Genomic DNA, 26,245 nt, shown 5'->3' with positions numbered 1-26,245 from the left:
TGAAAACTAGTAGATACCAGAAAAAAGTAACGTATTAGGCTCAAAAAGACATTCTCCCTCATTTTCAAGACATTTTACGCATAATAGAAACGACAAAAGGGGCGGAGCTTGTGAAAACTATAAATAACACAAGTATTGAGAAGTGGACATCATTCTACGTTTCTATTTCACCCAAACACCATTGATTTTCACCTATTTGCTCTACCAAATCTCAAAACTGATTGCAATGAGCACATCTGGAGAAAACAACGAATCATCTTCCGGAAATCAAGCAACAACATTGATTGAGTGGATGAAACAACATTCTGTGGGAATTCTGCCTGAAGAGGTAAATACTATTTTCTAATTGAATACTTTCATTCTTTGTTTTTAGGAGCTAAAAAAAGAACCAGTCAACGTTCTAAGAAAAACTGTCGATGAAGCTCAGGGATCATTTCGTGGAACTGTCACAACCATCACATTATTCACCGAATTGTCGATGATCATCACAGCTCATCCATGTGGAGCTGAAGCGTTTGGAGAGTGCGTACACGATCTTATTATAATACACAATCCATTCACTGGTCCGAAAGTGTATCTCTCTGTTTCCATTGAATCGCCTGAAAGAAGACTACCCCTTGGTACATGTTTCGGAATCCTCGAGACAATCACAGGTGAAACCATTGCAAATTGCTTGGAAAATAGCGGACAAAATCTTGAACTGAACACTCCAAATGTTACTATCAAATTGGCATATCTTAATTCTCCTTAAACTGTTGTATTCACGATTCTCCTATAAAATAAATATTTTTAAACCAGTATGCAACACGACACACTAAAAGGAATACTTTTCCTGGTGTTACAATGCCACCATGAATGTTATAACAACATTAGCCGTGTTCCCACAGAAGATTATTGTTGAAAATAATACAATAAAAACAAAACACACACACACACACTTAAAAAATAATAACTTTCTATATGATCAAAAACAACTCACACCTACAGTCGGACAATCTTTCAATAATTTCAATGTAACCAGGTTTTTGAAGAAAGAAATCTTCGTTCATTCGATTTTAATTGTATTCTATGAACAAAAACTTTGTTTGTAGTATGTTCTTTTGCCAGACGCACTTTTTCTGGAACAAACTGACAACTCCAACAAATTATGAGTGACATAACTGAATCTACCTATATATATATATTGAACATGTGTTGAAACAATTTTAACAAGTGTTTTCCATTTCCAACAACAAACTGGTGGTTGAATAGAAATGTACGCCACGTGTAAAGCACAAACGCACTACATATTCCGTAAGCAGTTTTCGCTTTTTGGTTAGTAGTGTTGTCTCCCAAAAAGCAGACCAGCGTTCGAACCTCCTTTGTAATGGATTCTTTCATATATATATATATATTTTTTTTTTTTTTTTTGTTTTGTTTTTATACACCACCTACACTCAAATTTTTGAATGAACGCGTGAAAAAAAAGACTAGGCAAAAAGTGTGTTAAATGTGGAAACGAAATAGTTTTGAACATTTGAACAGAAAAGACGGTGATTGGTATGTAATCTTATATTTTCTGTATGTTTACAAGCCATGCAACATTTTTGAAATAAATGCATGAAAATTGACTAAGGTTGCTAGACACCGAACGATACCGAAAAGAACCTGAGGAGACTATTTTTATTACAATTACGCAGAACACATAAAAAAGCACAGGAGAATAGAGACATGCAGTGTTAATGTATTGATGACTCATTGTCATTTCTAGTAAATAATGGAAAAAATGAGAATTTACGGTGCGACATGCATGTAACCGTGGAAGTGACCTTATTCTCCATTTTAACCAATATTCGTGATTTTTCCGACACTAAAAACACTATATAAAGCCCAGCTAAACGCGAATACCTCATTCATACCTGCTTTTTCCCCTTGTATAAGGAACATTTATTTTTCTTCTTAAATAGTTTCTGATATTTCTGTGATGCTCTCCAAACTTTCACTACCAAATACGACACCAAGAGTTGGAGAACAGGTAAGTTATCTTTTCACAGTTAATTTAAGGTAATGAGCTATACTTTAGGAACAAATAGGAGGTGCTAGTGTTCGTGTGGTACAAAAAACCAATGAAAAGGCCGGAGGACGCTACATTGGAATGGTCGAGACAGTAACACTTGATCTACAATTGTCGAAATCTCTGACAGCTGATCCACAATGTGCAGAAATATTTGCTGATACTCTAGTACAGCTAGTTAAAAAACATGACCCATTCAAAACACCTCAAACAAGAGCTGGTTTGGTTTTTGATTCCGATGAAATTTTCGACGCTGTAGGATTGACTTTTCGTGAAATTAAGAAAGTCAGGGCAAGTGAAATTGTTGAGAGCATGTCACGAATGTCTCAGTCGAGCAGATCTCCACTCGAACTAGATGTCCCGAACATTTCTGTGCGAATTACCTACCTGAACCCTCCAGCAGGTAGTGGAAAACGAAAGTTTGACACAGGTAGTATCATGGATCTCACTACTTTCGAGAAACGCCCAAAACTCGACGAAAGTTTGGACAATGTGGAATCAGAGAAAACAAAACGTTCGAACATGATGCCAAACGAAGGTAACTCATAATCAATTAGTTTATAATATTTGGATTATTTCAGTTTTGGAGGATTGTCTGTTCCATGCACTCCACCAAGCACTCATGTATAACCGGTGGAAACAGAGTAAGTCTTTGGAAGATTACAACAAATACCGGAGTTCGATAAGAAAAACTTACAAAAAACCAGGATTATGCTGCGATGTCTATGAGGCTGTGAAAGCCATGAAAGAGGTAAGTGTTAATTAGTAAAGCACACTAATCAACTGCTTTATTTTCAGGAGGCAGAAATGACAAAATCCAACAATTTCGACTTAATAGATGTTGATCACTTGCAAAAAACAGTTTTTACTGGAAAGTACCAGATAATTGTATTTTGTCAAAACTCAACAACACCTTACTATAGAGGTCCATACGTTGGAGAGAAAAAAAGTCTCGTGCTTTACCTCAGCAACGGTCATTATAACGGTGTGAGAAGTATATGTGCCTTACTAAAAACCAGTTACTATTGTTTTCTGTGCAATAGTAGGACAGAAAACGCCATCACCCACTACAGCTGTCCTCTTCTCCATCGTCTGTGTGGTAAAAAGAATTGCCCAGCTGTGAAGGAAGGAGAACAAAAGAAATGCGAAAAATGCACTGTTGTGTTTCGATCAATCCAGTGCTACGAAAACCACATAGCTAAAGGTAAAACACATGTTTTGTAGATAATCACTAATACTTATTTTCAGGACCGAATGGAGGTAAAAGTCGATGCGACTACACATCTGTTTGTAAGAAGTGTGATGGTATTTACTATACAAACAAAAGAAAGAACGATCATCAATGTGGAGCAAAGTGGTGTTCCAGATGTAATTGCAAAAGAACGAACCCACATAAATGTAATATGCCAAAAGCGGTGAAGAATGAAAAGAAGTTGACAAGAAAACGAGTCTATTTTGATATTGAGGTAAGACTAAGCAACAAACTTAATGTTCATTGTGTTTATTTTCAGAGTAGAGCCGATGAATCAACAGGACAACAACATCCCGTTTTGTTCGTGGCTCTTCGTTGCTGTCCAAAGTGTTCATCTAACATACCAAAATGTCTACAGAGTTTGAAAAATGAAACATGTCAACATTGTGCACCAGATGGACGTCTAAAAATAATTGAATGCATCACATTAGAGAACCGTCATGTGAATGTTGGATCTCAGATGACAAAATGGTTATTCGCGGATCAACACAGAGGAAGAGTTGTTGTGGCACACAACGCTTCAGGGTAATTTGACTATTTTTAGCATTAAAACTTTTTGTACACATTTCAGGTACGACGCACAGTTCATTTTGGAAAACATGATTGCAAGCAACACTGCAAAACCAAAAATCATTTTGGAAGGAACAAAACTTGTATTTCTCGAGTATAACGGAGTTCGACTTTTGGACTCCATGAAATTTTTGACAATGAGTCTAGCCTCATTGGGTAAATCATTTGAAGTTGATTCAGTCAAAGGGTAACCACAAAAATGTATATAAGGTATAAATTTGTTACTTTTCAGAGATTTTCCGGTTCTCTTCATCAAACCAGAACATTACAACTATAACGGCAGTATTCCAGACGACAAGTGGTACAATCTGGAAAACAAATCTTCTTCTGTAAAGAAACAGATTTTGAACTTCCTTGAAAATGAGAGAAATTCAAACAAAACATTCAATTTTGTTGATGAGATCATGAGGTATTGCTACAACGACGTGTATATACTAGCAAAAGCTATGGATATTTTTGAGAAAGAGTTCGAGACTATGACAGATGTATGTCTTTTGGAGGTAAATTTCTATTCAATATAGCATATAATACTTTCTTTTTTTTTTTTTCAGGAATCCACGACAGCCGCGTCAGCTGCTGCGTTAGTATTCCGCCGAAACCATCTCGACCCAGAAAAACCGATTGTTTTAGATGTAAAACCGTCGGTTTCCATCAAATGTTCCGTAATAAGTCAAAAATATTTGGCATGGTTCAGCAAAAAAGAAAATGTTTCACTGAACATGTCAACAACGTATGGAGAAGAAAAGGTAAATTATTTATCTTTTAGTTTCAAAGTTAATTCATTTTGTTCAGATCGGAAAGTATCGTGTAGATGGTTTTGTTTCACCATGTGAAAAGTATCCTGATGGATTGGTGATTGAGTTCTTTGTGAGTAATTTCATACAAGTTACAAAAATAATAATAATTTTTACAGGGCTGCTATTGGCATGCACATAGTTGCAGTTATTCTCAAGAATCCGTGATCGGTGACTTGAGTGCCAAAGAGATTTGGGCACGTGATGACGAACGGTTAAAGTATTTGAGACGGAAACATCCAGTCAAAGTTGTATGGGAATGTGAAGTGAATCAGGAACTTTGTGAAAACCAAGAAATGCACGACTTCTTTGAAAACTATGAACCGGTGGTGAGTTATATGTCGATTCAAAAAAAAAACTAATGTCATAATTTCAGGATATTCTACAAAGCGAAAAATCACTAGCCGGAGGGAGAACTGAAGTTTTCCGATTGTACATGAACAACGAAAAAAGAACCTTACGGTATTTGGATGTTGTCAGGTAGTTTCACTTTTAAAATTAATCTTATTGTAATATTTACAGTCTTTATCCCACCGTCATGAAGCATGAAGCGTATCCAATTGGTCCCCCAGAGAATATTTCACGAAGTACCATCAAAACACCAATGACTCTTCCGGAACACATCACATTCAGAGGTTTTATCAGCTGCAACGTATTACCCCCACGACATCTACGATTACCAGTACTACCCATAAAATATGGGGGTAAACTGTTGTTTGGACTTTGTAAACGTAAGTTCTATCAAAATGCCAGTTTCAAAACTAATTTTTCAGAATGTTGCAAGGAAAGTAACCAATCGGATTGCAAACACAACAACGAAGAACGTTCTTTCAATGGCACATTCACAACGGTGGAACTCCAAAAGGCTCTGAGCGTGGGTTATATCATAAACGATATTTATCACGTGAGTTTTAAAACCAGTTTCCATTATAATATGATAATTTTCAGAGTGTCAAATATGAACACTGGGTTCAGAACAATGAAAAGGGAGAAGGAGGCCTCTTTACATCATTTATCAACCAGATGATGGAAGAAAAAATTGTGAGTTTTAGTTTAGAAAAGCAAGTATTTGACTAATGTTTTAATTTTCAGTATAGCTCAGGTTGGCCTTCAAATGTCAAGACCGATGAAGAGAAAGATGCGTTTTGTAAAGCTTATTTAGAAAAGGAACACATCCATCTGAGTGACCGAAACCGTTTTAAAAAGAATCCAGGAAAAAGAGCAGTTGCCAAGTTGATGCTGAATTCATTGGTAAGCTTCAAATTCTACTATAATCATAATGTTAAATTTTTCAGTGGGGAAAGTTCGCACAAAACGTTGATCGAGAGTCCACGGAAATTGTCATAGACCCAATGGAATTTTGGAAACTTGTCTATGACACAAACGTAGTAATTTCGATTGTACGTTGTGTGAATGACGTTCTGGTTGTGAAATACAAGAAACAACAGGAAACACTCCAAAGTTTGAAGACAAGTGCCATGCAACTTGCATCCTTCACAACTTCGTACGCTCGTCTTCGACTTTACCGATTTATGGAAATGGTTGGAGGTGAAAACATTGTATATACTGGTAAGAAAACAAACAAAAAAAAAAACAATAGTATTAATTTTCTATTTTCAGACACCGACTCCATTATCTACGCTGTACCTGAAGACACAAAAGATCCACTAGAAATGGAAGTTGGGCCTTACCTCGGACAACTGACGAATGAGGTTGATGGCGAAATGACAGAGTTTGTCAGTTTGGGTCCCAAAACGTACTGTTACAAGGATATATCCAACGGTGAAGAGAAGATTGTCAGAAAAGCCAAAGGAATTACGATGAATTCACAAGTAGAGAAGTATGTGAACTTTGAAATGATGAGAGGCTTGGTTGATGAAGCAATCAAGAATACCGGAGAACGGACAGAACATCTTATACCTCAACATACGATGTATAGGGATAACAATCATCGTGTGTATAGCCGAAATATTGTGAAGAAGTTTAAGTACACGTTCAACAAAAGAAGGCTTCTTACTGATGGATCGACACTTCCTTTTGGATATTCTTGTACTTAAATTGTTTTGTTTGAAATAAACCATATAACGTAAATACTGAATCTTTTTTTTTAAACAATATTCCACTAGGTTGAAAAAAAAAAAATTCCGAATTTCATATTGTTTGATGTAGGAATAGGCGAAATGGTAAAAACAAACAAAAAACATTGCATCTTCGGAAAAGAGAAATGACTAACGGAAAAAGCCTACGTCTCGCACTCCCTCTACTAAAAGACCTTACTTGACTTTTTCGCCATTTCTACCTTTTTTCTTGAAAGCGTGTGTTAGCTTTTAAAAAATAATGTATATATTTGCTTTTTATTGAATTCTAATATTTCTTTTTAAATATTCGACTGTCTACTGAATGACAGTCTCTGTATATTTTGATTTTTATTGAATTCTAATATTTCTTTTTAATTATTCGACTGTCTACTGAATGACAGTCTCTGTATATTTTGATTTTTATTGAATTAAAAATCTCATCCAATCTCTTCCAACCCACGTCGACTACCTCGAGTTCTTCATCCATGCTCAGAAAAGCAATTTGATCAAAGATGATGGATTCTCCTATCTTCTGACAGTAAGCAACCATCATGTAAGTACATATAGATACCGTTAATACTGTATTACATAGGCATGACGTTATATTGTTACTCCCAAAGAAATTTCGTTTCTTTCAGAAGTTGTCGACTACCTTGAGTTCTTCATCGGGAAGTGATTCAGAAGTTGATGATGAATACCTTCAATAACAACCCGATCCGTACAGTGATTATGAGTTCGATTGTGACGATTATTTGAAGGTTGAAATTGACTAATTATTTCAGTTTTGAACATTTAATTTCAGAAAATGTCCCGAGAGTTACCAGAGTTAACTAATGATCTGATTGTCGGTGGGACGGATAATACGAGTCTTCAAGAACTTCAAGATTTAGGCGACCCGGTGGAGTTTCTAAAAGTAAGAACCGAAACTGAAACATTTTACAGCAGGTTAAAATCAATATTTTGCGAAGAAAAAATTTCAAAATATGGAGCCACTCTAGACGATGGATAGAATGATTGTGAAAATCGTGTAAAAAGCTGCTATAAAAATACCTGATTCAATCTAAAATAGATAGAAAAGGTGAAGATCCACATTTATAATTTTTACGTACAGCCTTGCTTTATATTTAGAAATATATAGAAATGAAGCAAATAACGAAATTTCAGGTTTTCTTGACGGCCTCAATGATGGGTCAACCACTAAAAGTGAAGGATGGTTTCGATCCGGAAGACTTGGACAAACGTTGTACCGAATTAATGGGAATCACTCTGACATGTGTCGCTAGTGCCTTGCTTGGTGCTGAATTGCAGAATATTCCGAATCGATCGAAGACTGAAAGGACTAAGAATGAACGACTGTAAGATTATTGAGATATGTCCGGCCGTTGTGACTCTGGGAGATGTCAATCAATTCTTGAGAAACTGGAGTTCGCTGAGCACTAACCACAACATGGAAATCTTGAGTCTCTTGTCTAATCTTGGTAAACAAAATAATTTTTCTATAAATTGAATGTGAAATTTCATTATTTCAGAAAGTCAATCAACGGACTGATTGGGTTCACCTATGGCGCACTCTACACTGAACTCTTTTCAAAATAAAATCTGAAACATATTCTAATTTAATTGTCATTATCATTATTGAAAATATCGACACGCTTAATTAATATACTGTAATTCTTTCTTTTCTTCAATTCTAAATAAACATATGTAATTTTGTTTATAAAATAAAAATGAATACACGACAGAAACAAATTATATTCAATAACGACACAAAAAAAAAATATTATAAACCTATATCATTTTTTTTTTTTTTCATAGTTTAGCCAAAATTCCCAAGTGAGTCATTCCTATCTCTCATTTTTCATTTCCATTGTTTCAACAGAACAGCGAGAGAAGTGTGGGGGTGAGTTTAGCACCATTTTTTCTTGTACCTCCCAGCACCCTCTCGCTCTCTCGGGGGGTAAGCCTCGGCCGGTCGGTGACTCATCTTCTCCCCTCTCCCCACACTTCTCTCGCTGTTCTGTTGAAACAATGGAAATGAAAAATGAGAGATAGGAATGACTCACTTGGGAATTTTGGCTAAACTATGAAAAAAAAAAAAAATGATATAGGTTTATAATATTTTTTTTTTGTGTCGTTATTGAATATAATTTGTTTCTGTCGTGTATTCATTTTTATTTTATAAACAAAATTACATATGTTTATTTAGAATTGAAGAAAAGAAAGAATTACAGTATATTAATTAAGCGTGTCGATATTTTCAATAATGATAATGACAATTAAATTAGAATATGTTTCAGATTTTATTTTGAAAAGAGTTCAGTGTAGAGTGCGCCATAGGTGAACCCAATCAGTCCGTTGATTGACTTTCTGAAATAATGAAATTTCACATTCAATTTATAGAAAAATTATTTTGTTTACCAAGATTAGACAAGAGACTCAAGATTTCCATGTTGTGGTTAGTGCTCAGCGAACTCCAGTTTCTCAAGAATTGATTGACATCTCCCAGAGTCACAACGGCCGGACATATCTCAATAATCTTACAGTCGTTCATTCTTAGTCCTTTCAGTCTTCGATCGATTCGGAATATTCTGCAATTCAGCACCAAGCAAGGCACTAGCGACACATGTCAGAGTGATTCCCATTAATTCGGTACAACGTTTGTCCAAGTCTTCCGGATCGAAACCATCCTTCACTTTTAGTGGTTGACCCATCATTGAGGCCGTCAAGAAAACCTGAAATTTCGTTATTTGCTTCATTTCTATATATTTCTAAATATAAAGCAAGGCTGTACGTAAAAATTATAAATGTGGATCTTCACCTTTTCTATCTATTTTAGATTGAATCAGGTATTTTTATAGCAGCTTTTTACACGATTTTCACAATCATTCTATCCATCGTCTAGAGTGGCTCCATATTTTGAAATTTTTTCTTCGCAAAATATTGATTTTAACCTGCTGTAAAATGTTTCAGTTTCGGTTCTTACTTTTAGAAACTCCACCGGGTCGCCTAAATCTTGAAGTTCTTGAAGACTCGTATTATCCGTCCCACCGACAATCAGATCATTAGTTAACTCTGGTAACTCTCGGGACATTTTCTGAAATTAAATGTTCAAAACTGAAATAATTAGTCAATTTCAACCTTCAAATAATCGTCACAATCGAACTCATAATCACTGTACGGATCGGGTTGTTATTGAAGGTATTCATCATCAACTTCTGAATCACTTCCCGATGAAGAACTCAAGGTAGTCGACAACTTCTGAAAGAAACGAAATTTCTTTGGGAGTAACAATATAACGTCATGCCTATGTAATACAGTATTAACGGTATCTATATGTACTTACATGATGGTTGCTTACTGTCAGAAGATAGGAGAATCCATCATCTTTGATCAAATTGCTTTTCTGAGCATGGATGAAGAACTCGAGGTAGTCGACGTGGGTTGGAAGAGATTGGATGAGATTTTTAATTCAATAAAAATCAAAATATACAGAGACTGTCATTCAGTAGACAGTCGAATAATTAAAAAGAAATATTAGAATTCAATAAAAATCAAAATATACAGAGACTGTCATTCAGTAGACAGTCGAATAATTAAAAAGAAATATTAGAATTCAATAAAAAGCAAATATATACATTATTTTTTAAAAGCTAACACACGCTTTCAAGAAAAAAGGTAGAAATGGCGAAAAAGTCAAGTAAGGTCTTTTAGTAGAGGGAGTGCGAGACGTAGGCTTTTTCCGTTAGTCATTTCTCTTTTCCGAAGATGCAATGTTTTTTGTTTGTTTTTACCATTTCGCCTATTCCTACATCAAACAATATGAAATTCGGAATTTTTTTTTTTTCAACCTAGTGGAATATTGTTTAAAAAAAAAGATTCAGTATTTACGTTATATGGTTTATTTCAAACAAAACAATTTAAGTACAAGAATATCCAAAAGGAAGTGTCGATCCATCAGTAAGAAGCCTTCTTTTGTTGAACGTGTACTTAAACTTCTTCACAATATTTCGGCTATACACACGATGATTGTTATCCCTATACATCGTATGTTGAGGTATAAGATGTTCTGTCCGTTCTCCGGTATTCTTGATTGCTTCATCAACCAAGCCTCTCATCATTTCAAAGTTCACATACTTCTCTACTTGTGAATTCATCGTAATTCCTTTGGCTTTTCTGACAATCTTCTCTTCACCGTTGGATATATCCTTGTAACAGTACGTTTTGGGACCCAAACTGACAAACTCTGTCATTTCGCCATCAACCTCATTCGTCAGTTGTCCGAGGTAAGGCCCAACTTCCATTTCTAGTGGATCTTTTGTGTCTTCAGGTACAGCGTAGATAATGGAGTCGGTGTCTGAAAATAGAAAATTAATACTATTGTTTTTTTTTTTGTTTGTTTTCTTACCAGTATATACAATGTTTTCACCTCCAACCATTTCCATAAATCGGTAAAGTCGAAGACGAGCGTACGAAGTTGTGAAGGATGCAAGTTGCATGGCACTTGTCTTCAAACTTTGGAGTGTTTCCTGTTGTTTCTTGTATTTCACAACCAGAACGTCATTCACACAACGTACAATCGAAATTACTACGTTTGTGTCATAGACAAGTTTCCAAAATTCCATTGGGTCTATGACAATTTCCGTGGACTCTCGATCAACGTTTTGTGCGAACTTTCCCCACTGAAAAATTTAACATTATGATTATAGTAGAATTTGAAGCTTACCAATGAATTCAGCATCAACTTGGCAACTGCTCTTTTTCCTGGATTCTTTTTAAAACGGTTTCGGTCACTCAGATGGATGTGTTCCTTTTCTAAATAAGCTTTACAAAACGCATCTTTCTCTTCATCGGTCTTGACATTTGAAGGCCAACCTGAGCTATACTGAAAATTAAAACATTAGTCAAATACTTGCTTTTCTAAACTAAAACTCACAATTTTTTCTTCCATCATCTGGTTGATAAATGATGTAAAGAGGCCTCCTTCTCCCTTTTCATTGTTCTGAACCCAGTGTTCATATTTGACACTCTGAAAATTATCATATTATAATGGAAACTGGTTTTAAAACTCACGTGATAAATATCGTTTATGATATAACCCACGCTCAGAGCCTTTTGGAGTTCCACCGTTGTGAATGTGCCATTGAAAGAACGTTCTTCGTTGTTGTGTTTGCAATCCGATTGGTTACTTTCCTTGCAACATTCTGAAAAATTAGTTTTGAAACTGGCATTTTGATAGAACTTACGTTTACAAAGTCCAAACAACAGTTTACCCCCATATTTTATGGGTAGTACTGGTAATCGTAGATGTCGTGGGGGTAATACGTTGCAGCTGATAAAACCTCTGAATGTGATGTGTTCCGGAAGAGTCATTGGTGTTTTGATGGTACTTCGTGAAATATTCTCTGGGGGACCAATTGGATACGCTTCATGCTTCATGACGGTGGGATAAAGACTGTAAATATTACAATAAGATTAATTTTAAAAGTGAAACTACCTGACAACATCCAAATACCGTAAGGTTCTTTTTTCGTTGTTCATGTACAATCGGAAAACTTCAGTTCTCCCTCCGGCTAGTGATTTTTCGCTTTGTAGAATATCCTGAAATTATGACATTAGTTTTTTTTTTGAATCGACATATAACTCACCACCGGTTCATAGTTTTCAAAGAAGTCGTGCATTTCTTGGTTTTCACAAAGTTCCTGATTCACTTCACATTCCCATACAACTTTGACTGGATGTTTCCGTCTCAAATACTTTAACCGTTCGTCATCACGTGCCCAAATCTCTTTGGCACTCAAGTCACCGATCACGGATTCTTGAGAATAACTGCAACTATGTGCATGCCAATAGCAGCCCTGTAAAAATTATTATTATTTTTGTAACTTGTATGAAATTACTCACAAAGAACTCAATCACCAATCCATCAGGATACTTTTCACATGGTGAAACAAAACCATCTACACGATACTTTCCGATCTGAACAAAATGAATTAACTTTGAAACTAAAAGATAAATAATTTACCTTTTCTTCTCCATACGTTGTTGACATGTTCAGTGAAACATTTTCTTTTTTGCTGAACCATGCCAAATATTTTTGACTTATTACGGAACATTTGATGGAAACCGACGGTTTTACATCTAAAACAATCGGTTTTTCTGGGTCGAGATGGTTTCGGCGGAATACTAACGCAGCAGCTGACGCGGCTGTCGTGGATTCCTGAAAAAAAAAAAAAGAAAGTATTATATGCTATATTGAATAGAAATTTACCTCCAAAAGACATACATCTGTCATAGTCTCGAACTCTTTCTCAAAAATATCCATAGCTTTTGCTAGTATATACACGTCGTTGTAGCAATACCTCATGATCTCATCAACAAAATTGAATGTTTTGTTTGAATTTCTCTCATTTTCAAGGAAGTTCAAAATCTGTTTCTTTACAGAAGAAGATTTGTTTTCCAGATTGTACCACTTGTCGTCTGGAATACTGCCGTTATAGTTGTAATGTTCTGGTTTGATGAAGAGAACCGGAAAATCTCTGAAAAGTAACAAATTTATACCTTATATACATTTTTGTGGTTACCCTTTGACTGAATCAACTTCAAATGATTTACCCAATGAGGCTAGACTCATTGTCAAAAATTTCATGGAGTCCAAAAGTCGAACTCCGTTATACTCGAGAAATACAAGTTTTGTTCCTTCCAAAATGATTTTTGGTTTTGCAGTGTTGCTTGCAATCATGTTTTCCAAAATGAACTGTGCGTCGTACCTGAAATGTGTACAAAAAGTTTTAATGCTAAAAATAGTCAAATTACCCTGAAGCGTTGTGTGCCACAACAACTCTTCCTCTGTGTTGATCCGCGAATAACCATTTTGTCATCTGAGATCCAACATTCACATGACGGTTCTCTAATGTGATGCATTCAATTATTTTTAGACGTCCATCTGGTGCACAATGTTGACATGTTTCATTTTTCAAACTCTGTAGACATTTTGGTATGTTAGATGAACACTTTGGACAGCAACGAAGAGCCACGAACAAAACGGGATGTTGTTGTCCTGTTGATTCATCGGCTCTACTCTGAAAATAAACACAATGAACATTAAGTTTGTTGCTTAGTCTTACCTCAATATCAAAATAGACTCGTTTTCTTGTCAACTTCTTTTCATTCTTCACCGCTTTTGGCATATTACATTTATGTGGGTTCGTTCTTTTGCAATTACATCTGGAACACCACTTTGCTCCACATTGATGATCGTTCTTTCTTTTGTTTGTATAGTAAATACCATCACACTTCTTACAAACAGATGTGTAGTCGCATCGACTTTTACCTCCATTCGGTCCTGAAAATAAGTATTAGTGATTATCTACAAAACATGTGTTTTACCTTTAGCTATGTGGTTTTCGTAGCACTGGATTGATCGAAACACAACAGTGCATTTTTCGCATTTCTTTTGTTCTCCTTCCTTCACAGCTGGGCAATTCTTTTTACCACACAGACGATGGAGAAGAGGACAGCTGTAGTGGGTGATGGCGTTTTCTGTCCTACTATTGCACAGAAAACAATAGTAACTGGTTTTTAGTAAGGCACATATACTTCTCACACCGTTATAATGACCGTTGCTGAGGTAAAGCACGAGACTTTTTTTCTCTCCAACGTATGGACCTCTATAGTAAGGTGTTGTTGAGTTTTGACAAAATACAATTATCTGGTACTTTCCAGTAAAAACTGTTTTTTGCAAGTGATCAACATCTATTAAGTCGAAATTGTTGGATTTTGTCATTTCTGCCTCCTGAAAATAAAGCAGTTGATTAGTGTGCTTTACTAATTAACACTTACCTCTTTCATGGCTTTCACAGCCTCATAGACATCGCAGCATAATCCTGGTTTTTTGTAAGTTTTTCTTATCGAACTCCGGTATTTGTTGTAATCTTCCAAAGACTTACTCTGTTTCCACCGGTTATACATGAGTGCTTGGTGGAGTGCATGGAACAGACAATCCTCCAAAACTGAAATAATCCAAATATTATAAACTAATTGATTATGAGTTACCTTCGTTTGGCATCATGTTCGAACGTTTTGTTTTCTCTGATTCCACATTGTCCAAACTTTCGTCGAGTTTTGGGCGTTTCTCGAAAGTAGTGAGATCCATGATACTACCTGTGTCAAACTTTCGTTTTCCACTACCTGCTGGAGGGTTCAGGTAGGTAATTCGCACAGAAATGTTCGGGACATCTAGTTCGAGTGGAGATCTGCTCGACTGAGACATTCGTGACATGCTCTCAACAATTTCACTTGCCCTGACTTTCTTAATTTCACGAAAAGTCAATCCTACAGCGTCGAAAATTTCATCGGAATCAAAAACCAAACCAGCTCTTGTTTGAGGTGTTTTGAATGGGTCATGTTTTTTAACTAGCTGTACTAGAGTATCAGCAAATATTTCTGCACATTGTGGATCAGCTGTCAGAGATTTCGACAATTGTAGATCAAGTGTTACTGTCTCGACCATTCCAATGTAGCGTCCTCCGGCCTTTTCATTGGTTTTTTGTACCACACGAACACTAGCACCTCCTATTTGTTCCTAAAGTATAGCTCATTACCTTAAATTAACTGTGAAAAGATAACTTACCTGTTCTCCAACTCTTGGTGTCGTATTTGGTAGTGAAAGTTTGGAGAGCATCACAGAAATATCAGAAACTATTTAAGAAGAAAAATAAATGTTCCTTATACAAGGGGAAAAAGCAGGTATGAATGAGGTATTCGCGTTTAGCTGGGCTTTATATAGTGTTTTTAGTGTCGGAAAAATCACGAATATTGGTTAAAATGGAGAATAAGGTCACTTCCACGGTTACATGCATGTCGCACCGTAAATTCTCATTTTTTCCATTATTTACTAGAAATGACAATGAGTCATCAATACATTAACACTGCATGTCTCTATTCTCCTGTGCTTTTTTATGTGTTCTGCGTAATTGTAATAAAAATAGTCTCCTCAGGTTCTTTTCGGTATCGTTCGGTGTCTAGCAACCTTAGTCAATTTTCATGCATTTATTTCAAAAATGTTGCATGGCTTGTAAACATACAGAAAATATAAGATTACATACCAATCACCGTCTTTTCTGTTCAAATGTTCAAAACTATTTCGTTTCCACATTTAACACACTTTTTGCCTAGTCTTTTTTTTCACGCGTTCATTCAAAAATTTGAGTGTAGGTGGTGTATAAAAACAAAACAAAAAAAAAAAAAAAAATATATATATATATATGAAAGAATCCATTACAAAGGAGGTTCGAACGCTGGTCTGCTTTTTGGGAGACAACACTACTAACCAAAAAGCGAAAACTGCTTACGGAATATGTAGTGCGTTTGTGCTTTACACGTGGCGTACATTTCTATTCAACCACCAGTTTGTTGTTGGAAATGGAAAACACTTGTTAAAATTGTTTCAACACATGTTCAATATATATATATAGGTAGATTCAGTTATGTCACTCATAATTTGTTGGAGTTGTCAGTTTGTTCCAGAAAAAGTGCGTCTGGCAAAAGAACATACTACAAACAAAGTTTTTGTTCATAGAATACAATTAAAATCGAATGAACGAAGATTTCTTTCTTCAAAAACCTGGTTACATTGAAATTATTGAAAGATTGTCCGACTGTAGGTGTGAGTTGTTTTTGATCATATAGAAAGTTATTATTTTTTAAGTGTGTGTGTGTGTGTTTTGTTTTTATTGTATTATTTTCAACAATAATCTTCTGTGGGAACACGGCTAATGTTGTTATAACATTCATGGTGGCATTGTAACACCAGGAAAAGTATTCCTTTTAGTGTGTCGTGTTGCATACTGGTTTAAAAATATTTATTTTATAGGAGAATCGTGAATACAACAGTTTAAGGAGAATTAAGATATGCCAATTTGATAGTAACATTTGGAGTGTTCAGTTCAAGATTTTGTCCGCTATTTTCCAAGCAATTTGCAATGGTTTCACCTGTGATTGTCTCGAGGATTCCGAAACATGTACCAAGGGGTAGTCTTCTTTCAGGCGATTCAATGGAAACAGAGAGATACACTTTCGGACCAGTGAATGGATTGTGTATTATAATAAGATCGTGTACGCACTCTCCAAACGCTTCAGCTCCACATGGATGAGCTGTGATGATCATCGACAATTCGGTGAATAATGTGATGGTTGTGACAGTTCCACGAAATGATCCCTGAGCTTCATCGACAGTTTTTCTTAGAACGTTGACTGGTTCTTTTTTTAGCTCCTAAAAACAAAGAATGAAAGTATTCAATTAGAAAATAGTATTTACCTCTTCAGGCAGAATTCCCACAGAATGTTGTTTCATCCACTCAATCAATGTTGTTGCTTGATTTCCGGAAGATGATTCGTTGTTTTCTCCAGATGTGCTCATTGCAATCAGTTTTGAGATTTGGTAGAGCAAATAGGTGAAAATCAATGGTGTTTGGGTGAAATAGAAACGTAGAATGATGTCCACTTCTCAATACTTGTGTTATTTATAGTTTTCACAAGCTCCGCCCCTTTTGTCGTTTCTATTATGCGTAAAATGTCTTGAAAATGAGGGAGAATGTCTTTTTGAGCCTAATACGTTACTTTTTTCTGGTATCTACTAGTTTTCACAAGCTCCGCCCCTTTTGTCGTTTCTATTATGCGCAAAATGTCTTGAAAACAAGGAGAAATGGTATATTAAATCTAAAAAGCTGTTCTTTCTGGTATCTACTGATAAATAATGCTTCGTTTGTACCTTTTTGAATTTCTACATTACTCGTATTGTTATATAAATAGTTATGTCAAGCAAAACCAAATAAAATTTGTATCATCCGTTAATCACAATATCGGTTAAAATTAAACTGTTTACAAAACAAAGCCTCTATTGAAAAGTGTTTCACGTGAATTCATATAGCACAGACACATGAAGAATAGACAAAACTACAATTTACATATCTGGTTATTTGAAATAATTCCAAATTAAAAATAACAATGAAACAAATTAAAACAAATACAATTCATTAAAACAGCAAACAAATTAATTGTCGGAAAATAAAATAATAAATCGATAAAATAAATTAGTAATATAAATAATTGAATAAGTTTAAAAAATAAATTAATTTAAAGTTGAAAATAAAGTTTAAAGAATAATAATTGAATAAGTTTCGCTAACATTAAGTAAAAATACAACAACAACAAAGAAAATAATATGAAAAATTCAATTATTGCACCGTAAAGTGGTTTTGGTGACGTCATCCCGGTGGTTGTGTTAAAAGCCCCATGGTATGCCACCCCCTGTGTGTCCTAAAGACCCATCCCCACTTCTCTATCCGGTGTCAATCGTCTGTAAAACCGATCGTGGGTTAGAATGCAACAAAAGCATATGCTCTAGACACCACATGCCCGTAGACGCTGGACGAATCCAAATCGGAATACAATGTTAGCTGCCTGCTAACTTCTACCCAATGCACCGAATCATGTGTTCAAGTATATCTGAAGCACTCTCTTCTGTGACTAACATTCAAGTTATCATTTTTCTCAGACTCGAGGTCATAGAGAAGGATGAAATTCCTTTTAGCCTCGCAGATTCCGAAGAATCATTGAGTATGGCGTTTTACTTCTACTATAGAAGTAGGAAAGCCCGGCGAATTGGCCAGCACTACCCTTTGAGTTGTCGTGGGAGGCACTTAGAGCAATGGAAGAAAAGAATTTGAGAGGATCGAGGTATCGAGGGAAGGTGACCGAGGTATTCAGTTGTTTTCACCGACCGAGAATCAGGGCACCTTCAGCGAAGCTGGGGCGAGCTTGAATCCCATGAGGGTGTCATCATCCGAATCATCTTCGTCGTCGTCCGAGTTAGATGGCGGAGTATCTGTATTAGATTCACCGAAATCCGACTCTTCCAACGAGCCATACAACTCTAGGGAGTCCCCATAGGTCACAGACTTGAAAGGTTTCAAGCGACGCTCGATAATCCTTCAACTTCTATTTGGCCACGTCTCCGAGGTCTCTCACAAGCCAATAAAATCTCTCCGACAGTTTTCTCCGTCATTATTCTTCGATCACTGACCTTAACTCAAAACTGGGTTGTCCATTGAAGTTCCGAGGAAACGCGAGATTCTTCTACCATTTGGCTTCCGGATGAACTCGGTGTCATTGAAACAATGAATTCCGAGGCATCGAGAAACCATCATCTTGCCCTTTTCCTGAGTTCTCCTTAGTTCCGCTCGAGGGATTGAGGTATCATTACAAGACTCCAGAAGAATATTTCTTCTGTCATCAGCCGGGGAGTTTCTCCTTCGTATTCTTGACTCGTTGTTCCGCGAAGAGGGTTTCCGAAGCTCTTTTGCACCTTGTTGTTTGACATGACTGGAAATACTGCCACTAATTCCGAATGCCGATTCATATCCGGGCCGAGGCGAGAGTAAGTAAAACGTGGAAGAGGACGTGAAGTGATCTTGGACAGCTTTATAATTACTGGAGTTGACTTGAAGTGGCCGAATTTTGATTGAGACGAGGTGGTGTGAGGTCGGTGATGCCATTGATGGTTGGAACATCCGAGGGGTAAATACGAGTGAGAACTTTCCCGGTGAGAAAGCGAGAACTTGCTTTGGTGTCAATCCGAGATGGGAACTGGAGCACTTGAGGAGCCGGAAAGATGGTTGGACCAAATGGCAAACATTCCACGAAAGAGGACTCTACTCGAGATTCCCAATACGTGGGCTAACATATCGCTCCCGAGGATCATTTCGAGAGGACGGACCATTATAGGCGCGGTCTCTAGACATGACTCGAGGATCGATCTGCAGGCCACGAAGAAAGTCATTATCTGTCTCTCCAAGTAGAGGACAGAAAATAGCTCTGCTTCGGGAAAACGAGAGATTCCACATACGGAAAGCTTCAACAGAAACACCAGTTAAGGCTGAGACGGTCGACGACCAAATTTCTCCGACGGAGAAGTTGCTCCGGGGACAGTGCGTCCAGCATTCGAGAATTCTGGGTGCCCTGTTGCCGACTCAACTGCCGAAGAAACTAGAGGCTTCTGGTTTTGAGCAACTCTCCGCTTTTTCTTTCCGTTGCTTTTGTTCTTGCTTTTACAACAATCGTCGGAAACGCGGGAATTTTCGAGCAATAAAGGTGCATCGGTACGGAAACAGGCACCACGGGCTGAAACGTTGGAGCTCTGCTTTTTACCAGATTTTTGATTGTTTGAATACAACGGTATCAAACGTTTTTAATTTTTTCGCTACTTTCACAGCGATCGAAATCACTGCTACAAAAGCGTAACAAGAGGCTTTGAAATCATAACGGATTCCGCGATGTAATCTGTTCTTAGTCTAGTGTATCCATAAGCTGAAACTAGATCTTCTCTTAAACGACTGTCAGACTCATCGGCTATAATAGAGCTCGCGGAGTGAAATCCCATGTGCCTCCTGGAGTAACGAGGTATCGCTAGCCTAATAAGGCCCTCCGCTTGCCAGGCGGCCGGCCCGTTAATCTAACGATCCGCTGACGAAACTCCAAGACACACCTAGATTCCCCTCACCGAGATACTACAACAAAACAAAGACTCGACTGACAGAGAAGAATCATAGCCCACAAACGACTACTTATGGTCACTGAGAGATACGAGATATATGACATAAGTTAATACCTGTGAAGGTAGATTACGAATCATTGACGAATCAACGACTCTCGTCTACACACGAGGAACGAACTTTCTCAAACTGCTCAATCGATCTTTCGATAGAGGCGAATGATAGGTGTTTTCAAACGGAATTCCGAGTAATTCATCTAGATCGACCCGAGGGTGGAGTAGAATAAATCACACCGAATTTAGACCGAGGTCTGAGCTCCTACAAAATCGTAGTAGATCATAGCTTCGGTCAACCGACTGTCCTCTTAGCATAACTCCGACAAATCGCTCATATCTGCCTAAACCTCAAACAAATACACCGCTAGTTTATGCTCTTTCTCTATTCCAGATGCACGCGGTTTCAAGTAGGATTCAGGATCGGTAATATTCTTGACGACGATTACGAGTAATCTTCAGACTCCGAGGGGGAATTCTCAATCACTATTGACTCTATAAAGAGTTCAAAAGCCACGCGACGTGACGAGAAGACTAGCTCGTAGTCTGGTCAGAATATACCAGATACCCTAGGGTAAGCTCAGTTTCAATACAGAAACCGTGCTTCAAGAATCCCGCTGTACGTCGAAAGATACCTGTATACGTTCATTTCGAAAAGGACCGTAAACCTGTATCGCTCTATGAACAACTCGAATGCTGGCATCTTTTGCAAGATACTCAGAGTTCCATGTTATATTTGATCAATTATCTGGGGTTTCGAACCGAAATTCTTCGCCCGTACTCCATCTACTAGTCCGGTTGTATAATCTGATAGCACCAAATCTGTTCAGAGGTTTGTACCAAATGCCTCCTGGAGCAATGAATTCAAGAACTCATGCTCCGGGGGGCCAGAGGGTTCGAGTCCTTCCCCGATCCGAAGTGTCTCTCTCGGAAACCCGAGGGATATCTTCGATCGCGGAATAACCTGATCCCAAATGACACAACTCCTCGTCAACCAGACTCGACACTAGAAACCCTTACCAGGTCGTAAATAATTACGCTCCGGGGGGCCAGAGGATGCTCCATAGGGAGTATCCTCCTCAGATATTACATCAAACTGGTATATGAAAGATAACTTCACAAACCAACACAGCCGACTATTCCTGGGTCTCCCGGAATCCTCGCGAAGAGAGGAAACCTGGCGGTTTGCTCACTCCGGAGTGCCACAGAAGCCATGGATTAACCGGTGTGACTATTTCAGCACACGTTTTCACGCTACTGAATATGTCGGTCGCCAAGATGCATCCAAATGATCATATAAAAGATATATGAATATTCTTCAGCTTCTCAACTAAGTCTTCTGCTAGGAAGACAAGTGCAAAATTACTCAGTATTCTGCGATAGTAGCGATTCGCCTTTCCCAAGATTTGGAGCAATCCTTTGCCGTTCGAGTAACAGAAGGTTTCGACTGCTCGATCGCTTCCACTCTACTAACCACGTGACCTAAATCACGCGTTTTCGAATTTAGGCATCAGCCGAACCCTTACCAGGATACTCGTCACGGATTGGAGAGAACCTCAATCAAACGACTGATTCTACCAAATCCTTTTGAGTGATTCTGAAAGCGAAGGGTCCACTCAGAAGAGTCACTAAAAGAACAAGCGAGGCAAATCGGCGAGGTGACGAGAATCCGAAAGACTCGAAATAAATCGAGCGAGATCAGATGACCGAGGCTCGCGTTATCACCATCGGGTTCTTCTAGGATCACTTTTATATTCGAGTTCGAGGCAGAAATGTCGCTAATTCCTCCTCAATCTCGAACGTAAGCAATCACAGACTCAACCGAACGTACTGCTACGCTATCTACTACGACTTATGAAATCCTGAGCCTTCGGCTGGTCCTTAGCATACAGTGCGTGCAATAAGGATAGGACCACCCCCCATTTTGGATGTTCCGAGAAAAGTAAAAATGATATGAAAAATCTGTGACTGCCATTCGATTCAGAATACAAAAAAACCCCAGGAGCCAAATTTTCATGTCTCTAGCACTTTCCGTACTCATGTACCATCCAGAAGTCGCTTTTTCAGGCGTGCAATAAGGATAGGACCACCAGCCATTTTCGATGAAGTGGTGCCTTTTTTTCAATTTTTTTTCAACACAGTGCTCATATTTTAATTTATTTCGTTGTTTTTTTAAAAGTTTTCACTTCAAGACCATTGGACTGTGTAGATTTACGGCACTTGCCGATATACGAGAATCATTTCTAAAGCTTCAGTTAACAATTCAATCATTTATTGACGAAAATGAGAGAAAACACAAAAGAAAACAGAAAAACGTAAGCGAAATTTAATAACTTGTTTCCCCACCATTGTTCTGGATAACTTCGAACAGGCGGTTGGGCATACTGGCGACGAGAGCCCTCAATTCAGCAGCAGTGATTGCATTCCACTCGGTCTCAACGGCGTCTTTGAGCTCTTGGATCGTATTGAATTGCCTTCCGTGCTTGTAAACGCGTCGAACCAGCAGTCCCCATAAGTTTTCGATTAGATTGAGGTCTGGGCTGACTGCTGGCCACTCGAGATCCGTGATTTTTTGCGCCTTCAGCCAATTCTGTGTGGAGATGCTCTTGTGGATCGACGCGTTGTCCTGCTGGAAAACATGGGTTCGGCGTTTGTTTCGGAAAAATGGAACGATGGCCTTCTGGAGGATGCTCTGGTAGGAAACAGACGTTTTCGAGTTGTGATGAATTGAAGTTTCATCTTCATTCCGTTGCAGAAGCCTCCCCAGACCATCAGCGATACGCCACCAAAGTTCCGTATTGAGAAGAGCTGTGGATCTTTACGGAGATCTCTCCAATAATGCCTGTTGCCGTCCGGGCCGTCAAGATTCCATTTTTTCTCGTCCGAGAAGAGAACCTGGAAAATGTTTTTAAGCACGGAAGGCAATTCAATACGATCCAAGAGCTCAAAGACGCCGTTGAGACCGAGTGGAATGCAATCACTGCTGCTGAATTGAGGGCTCTCGTCGCCAGTATGCCCAACCGCCTGTTCGAAGTTATCCAGAACAATGGTGGGGAAACAAGTTATTAAATTTCGCTTACGTTTTTCTGTTTTCTTTTGTGTTTTCTCTCATTTTCGTCAATAAATGATTGAATTGTTAACTGAAGCTTTAGAAATGATTCTCGTATATCGGCAAGTGCCGTAAATCTACACAGTCCAATGGTCTTGAAGTGAAAACTTTTAAAAAAACAACGAAATAAATTAAAATATGAGCACTGTGTTGAAAAAAAATTGAAAAAAAGGCACCACTTCATCGAAAATGGCTGGTGGTCCTATCCTTATTGCACGCCTGAAAAAGCGACTTCTGGATGGTACATGAGTACGGAAAGTGCTAGAGACATGAAAATTTGGCTCCTGGGGTTTTTTTTGTATTCTGAATCGAATGGCAGTCACAGATTTTTCATATCATTTTTACTTTTCTCGGAACATCCAAAATGGGGGGTGGTCCTATCCTTATTGCACGCACTGTAGTACGTCAGCTTCCCTTCTTTCAAACGACTGCCGAATTGTCACTAGTTTGTCCCAGAAGACTTCCGCTTTCGCAGAATTCTTCCGAAACTCCCTAGAAACAATAAGGCGAAAGAAGTTACTCTGCCGTCTAATGAAACTCTTCGTTACTCGCTAATCACAATCACAGCAAGGGGATGACGACACTTGGGCACTGTACATGCCCTCGCATTTAGATCATGAAGCCCACATAGCGCTTGTATACACGTCGAGGTTCCCTTGCCGACTTAAATGACCACTCGAGGTGGAAGGTATTCGCTAGGGGGAACAATGACGCATCTACACGCTATACGAACTCAACCGACGCAGTGTGGTGGAGCACTTGAGGCGAGGAGCAGAATCATCCACTCTGGAGGTACGCCCCGTCTCTTGCCTGGCACCGCTTACGCCAGCTCTCAACGAGCTCCTAAAGTCTCAAAACTAAGAGCTAGAACAGCCTTAGCTTCACACGAAGGGGCTCGCCTGCTCTGCCTCGACCTCGTAGCTCTCGAAACATCAGAATACTTCTGCTATTCCAGAACCACGCAATCAAAACATCAGCCGACCCGAGGATCCGCACATTGTGCCGATTCGGAAAGACATCCGTCCCACGAGGGAGATCGTATGCAGCAATAGCTGCTGATCCCCCGACAGGGCAAGAACTACTGAAAACTGTCCGAAATCCGAACATCTAGGCCAGTTTCAGCAATTCAGCAGAAGAATAAACGCAATCCGCACAACACACAAACCCAGGGACCCCCAGTTTTATTTACACTCTCTCTTAACTCGAGGGTTCGAAATCTCAGCCTCAAATCACCGAGGTGACTGTCGGGAGTTCTCTAATGCTCGATTTTCGAAAAAATGTCTTGAATCCTTCGCGTCAATATATGAGGATCCTTCTCAAGTATATACCGATTTCCAGTCTCTTCGGCAGCTCTGAGGGATTTTCGGTTTCCCGAAATTCCGAGCGAATCCAAAAAGAATTGAATAAATCGATAAACTTGCGAAATTTCCTCCAATCGACACGTTGAATCCGCAAAGAGGCGTCGAATATCCAAACAACAGATATCCGATAGATTGGGCATTTGAATTCGGAAGTCTCCGAGTGATTGGCGTGCCTCAGAAGCTCTTTTGTTCCGCAAACGGAAAATTCCGTGTTAAAACACAGCAAGAACCAGGGCAACTAACACACCCCGCTCACTAGGGAGCCCTCGAAAACAAATCCAACCGCAATAACCCTGTATTAAGCCGAAAAAATATTTTTCAACGAAAAACGAGGGGATTTGAGCCAAAACGAGGAAATTCGACTGTATTCCTTCTTCTCGACATCGTATTTGACCGTCCACGAGGCGATTTCATCAATCCCAGTCGATTTCCATGCCTCTCGGGATTTTCGAAATGTTTCGCAACATTTCGAAATCGCGAGCGACGTCGGAATCCGGCGGAGAATCGAGGGAAATTGCATCCAATCCTTGAAAACCACAGCAAATATAGCAATAGAATCCCATTCGGAGCCTTCCTCGGACTTTCCGATCGATTTTCTCGCGAAAATCGAGGGAAATTAGACCAGAACGGACTGCTCCCGAAGCGAACGCGACACGTGATAGCCATACAACAGGACACCGAGTGTTTCCGATTAGTTTTCGCTTTGATTCGCTTCTCTCGGGATTTTCGAAATATTTCGCAATATTTCGAAATGCCGAGCGAAGGCTAAATCTGGCGAAAACCAGTGGAAACGGGTACCTGACGACAGCTAACGAGCTGCGACGCCCGACAACATCGCGCAAACGGTCGATCCGAGGGGTCTCCGAGCGAATCGAGTCCAAGTTCCAGCGAAAATCGACGAAATGTGCACGAGGGAGCCAAAATGAAGACGAGAAGTGGAGAATGCGAGCCGAGGTGGCAGAAACTGTGCGAGCAATGCAGCTCTGGGCCAAAAAATCTCAACTTTTCCGAAGAAAAGGAAATAATTTAGGCCAGCGCCGATTTCTCGGGAATTTCTGCCGAATTCCTCGCGAAAACGCCGATAAATCGGGGTTTTCAAAGACTCTGGCACTATTTTCGGGGTATTCGGTCGCTTTATCGCGAAAAAATCGCGAAAAACCGACGGAAATCCCAAAAAAAGTGACGAGAAATCGCGAGGAAATTCGCAAATTAATGAAAACGAGGCCTAAACCCCGCGTCTCACTAGAGCGCGCTTGCTATAAATTTTAAAGGACGACGCCAAAGGCGCGCGAAATTTAAAAAATAAAGCATAATTTCCGCGATAAATCGTTGAGAAATACCCGAATTTGAGACTTGCGAAATAAAATTTCGCCTAAAACACTAAATTCTCAAGGAGAAACACGTGAAATCGTACAAATTCAATCG

General features: G+C 38.6%; 3 protein-coding genes across 3 annotated transcripts; 1 reads left to right on the top strand and 2 right to left on the bottom strand.

Annotated features, from left to right (window-relative positions):
- Positions 1-226: 226 nt before the first annotated feature.
- On the top strand, positions 227-751 carry GCK72_021846 (uncharacterized protein; the record flags this gene model as incomplete). Its single annotated transcript, XM_053734532.1, has 2 exons — positions 227-328; positions 374-751. The coding sequence occupies 2 exons, from the start codon at positions 227-229 to the stop codon at positions 749-751; spliced, it is 480 nt and encodes a 159-aa protein (XP_053583445.1).
- An 8,533-nt stretch (positions 752-9,284) lies between these two features.
- On the bottom strand, positions 9,285-15,427 carry GCK72_021845 (uncharacterized protein; the record flags this gene model as incomplete). Its single annotated transcript, XM_053734531.1, has 21 exons — positions 9,285-9,479; positions 9,731-9,841; positions 10,091-10,150; positions 10,749-11,101; positions 11,153-11,426; positions 11,471-11,629; positions 11,681-11,773; positions 11,818-11,948; positions 11,991-12,199; positions 12,242-12,345; positions 12,393-12,602; positions 12,649-12,723; positions 12,770-12,964; positions 13,016-13,283; positions 13,329-13,514; positions 13,561-13,826; positions 13,872-14,089; positions 14,134-14,539; positions 14,587-14,756; positions 14,800-15,328; positions 15,377-15,427. 21 exons carry the CDS (start codon positions 15,425-15,427, stop codon positions 9,285-9,287), a joined length of 4,263 nt encoding a protein of 1,420 aa, XP_053583444.1.
- A 1,212-nt stretch (positions 15,428-16,639) lies between these two features.
- GCK72_021844 (uncharacterized protein) lies at positions 16,640-17,164 on the bottom strand (the record flags this gene model as incomplete). The annotated part of the gene is made up of 2 exons (XM_053734530.1): positions 16,640-17,017; positions 17,063-17,164. The coding sequence occupies 2 exons, from the start codon at positions 17,162-17,164 to the stop codon at positions 16,640-16,642; spliced, it is 480 nt and encodes a 159-aa protein (XP_053583443.1).
- Positions 17,165-26,245: the final 9,081 nt, after the last annotated feature.

Source organism: Caenorhabditis remanei, chromosome V, assembly GCF_010183535.1.
Source record: "Caenorhabditis remanei strain PX506 chromosome V, whole genome shotgun sequence".
In the NCBI taxonomy this organism is placed as follows: Eukaryota; Metazoa; Nematoda; class Chromadorea; order Rhabditida; family Rhabditidae; genus Caenorhabditis; species Caenorhabditis remanei.
This window is presented reverse-complemented; position numbering and strand designations above follow the sequence as displayed.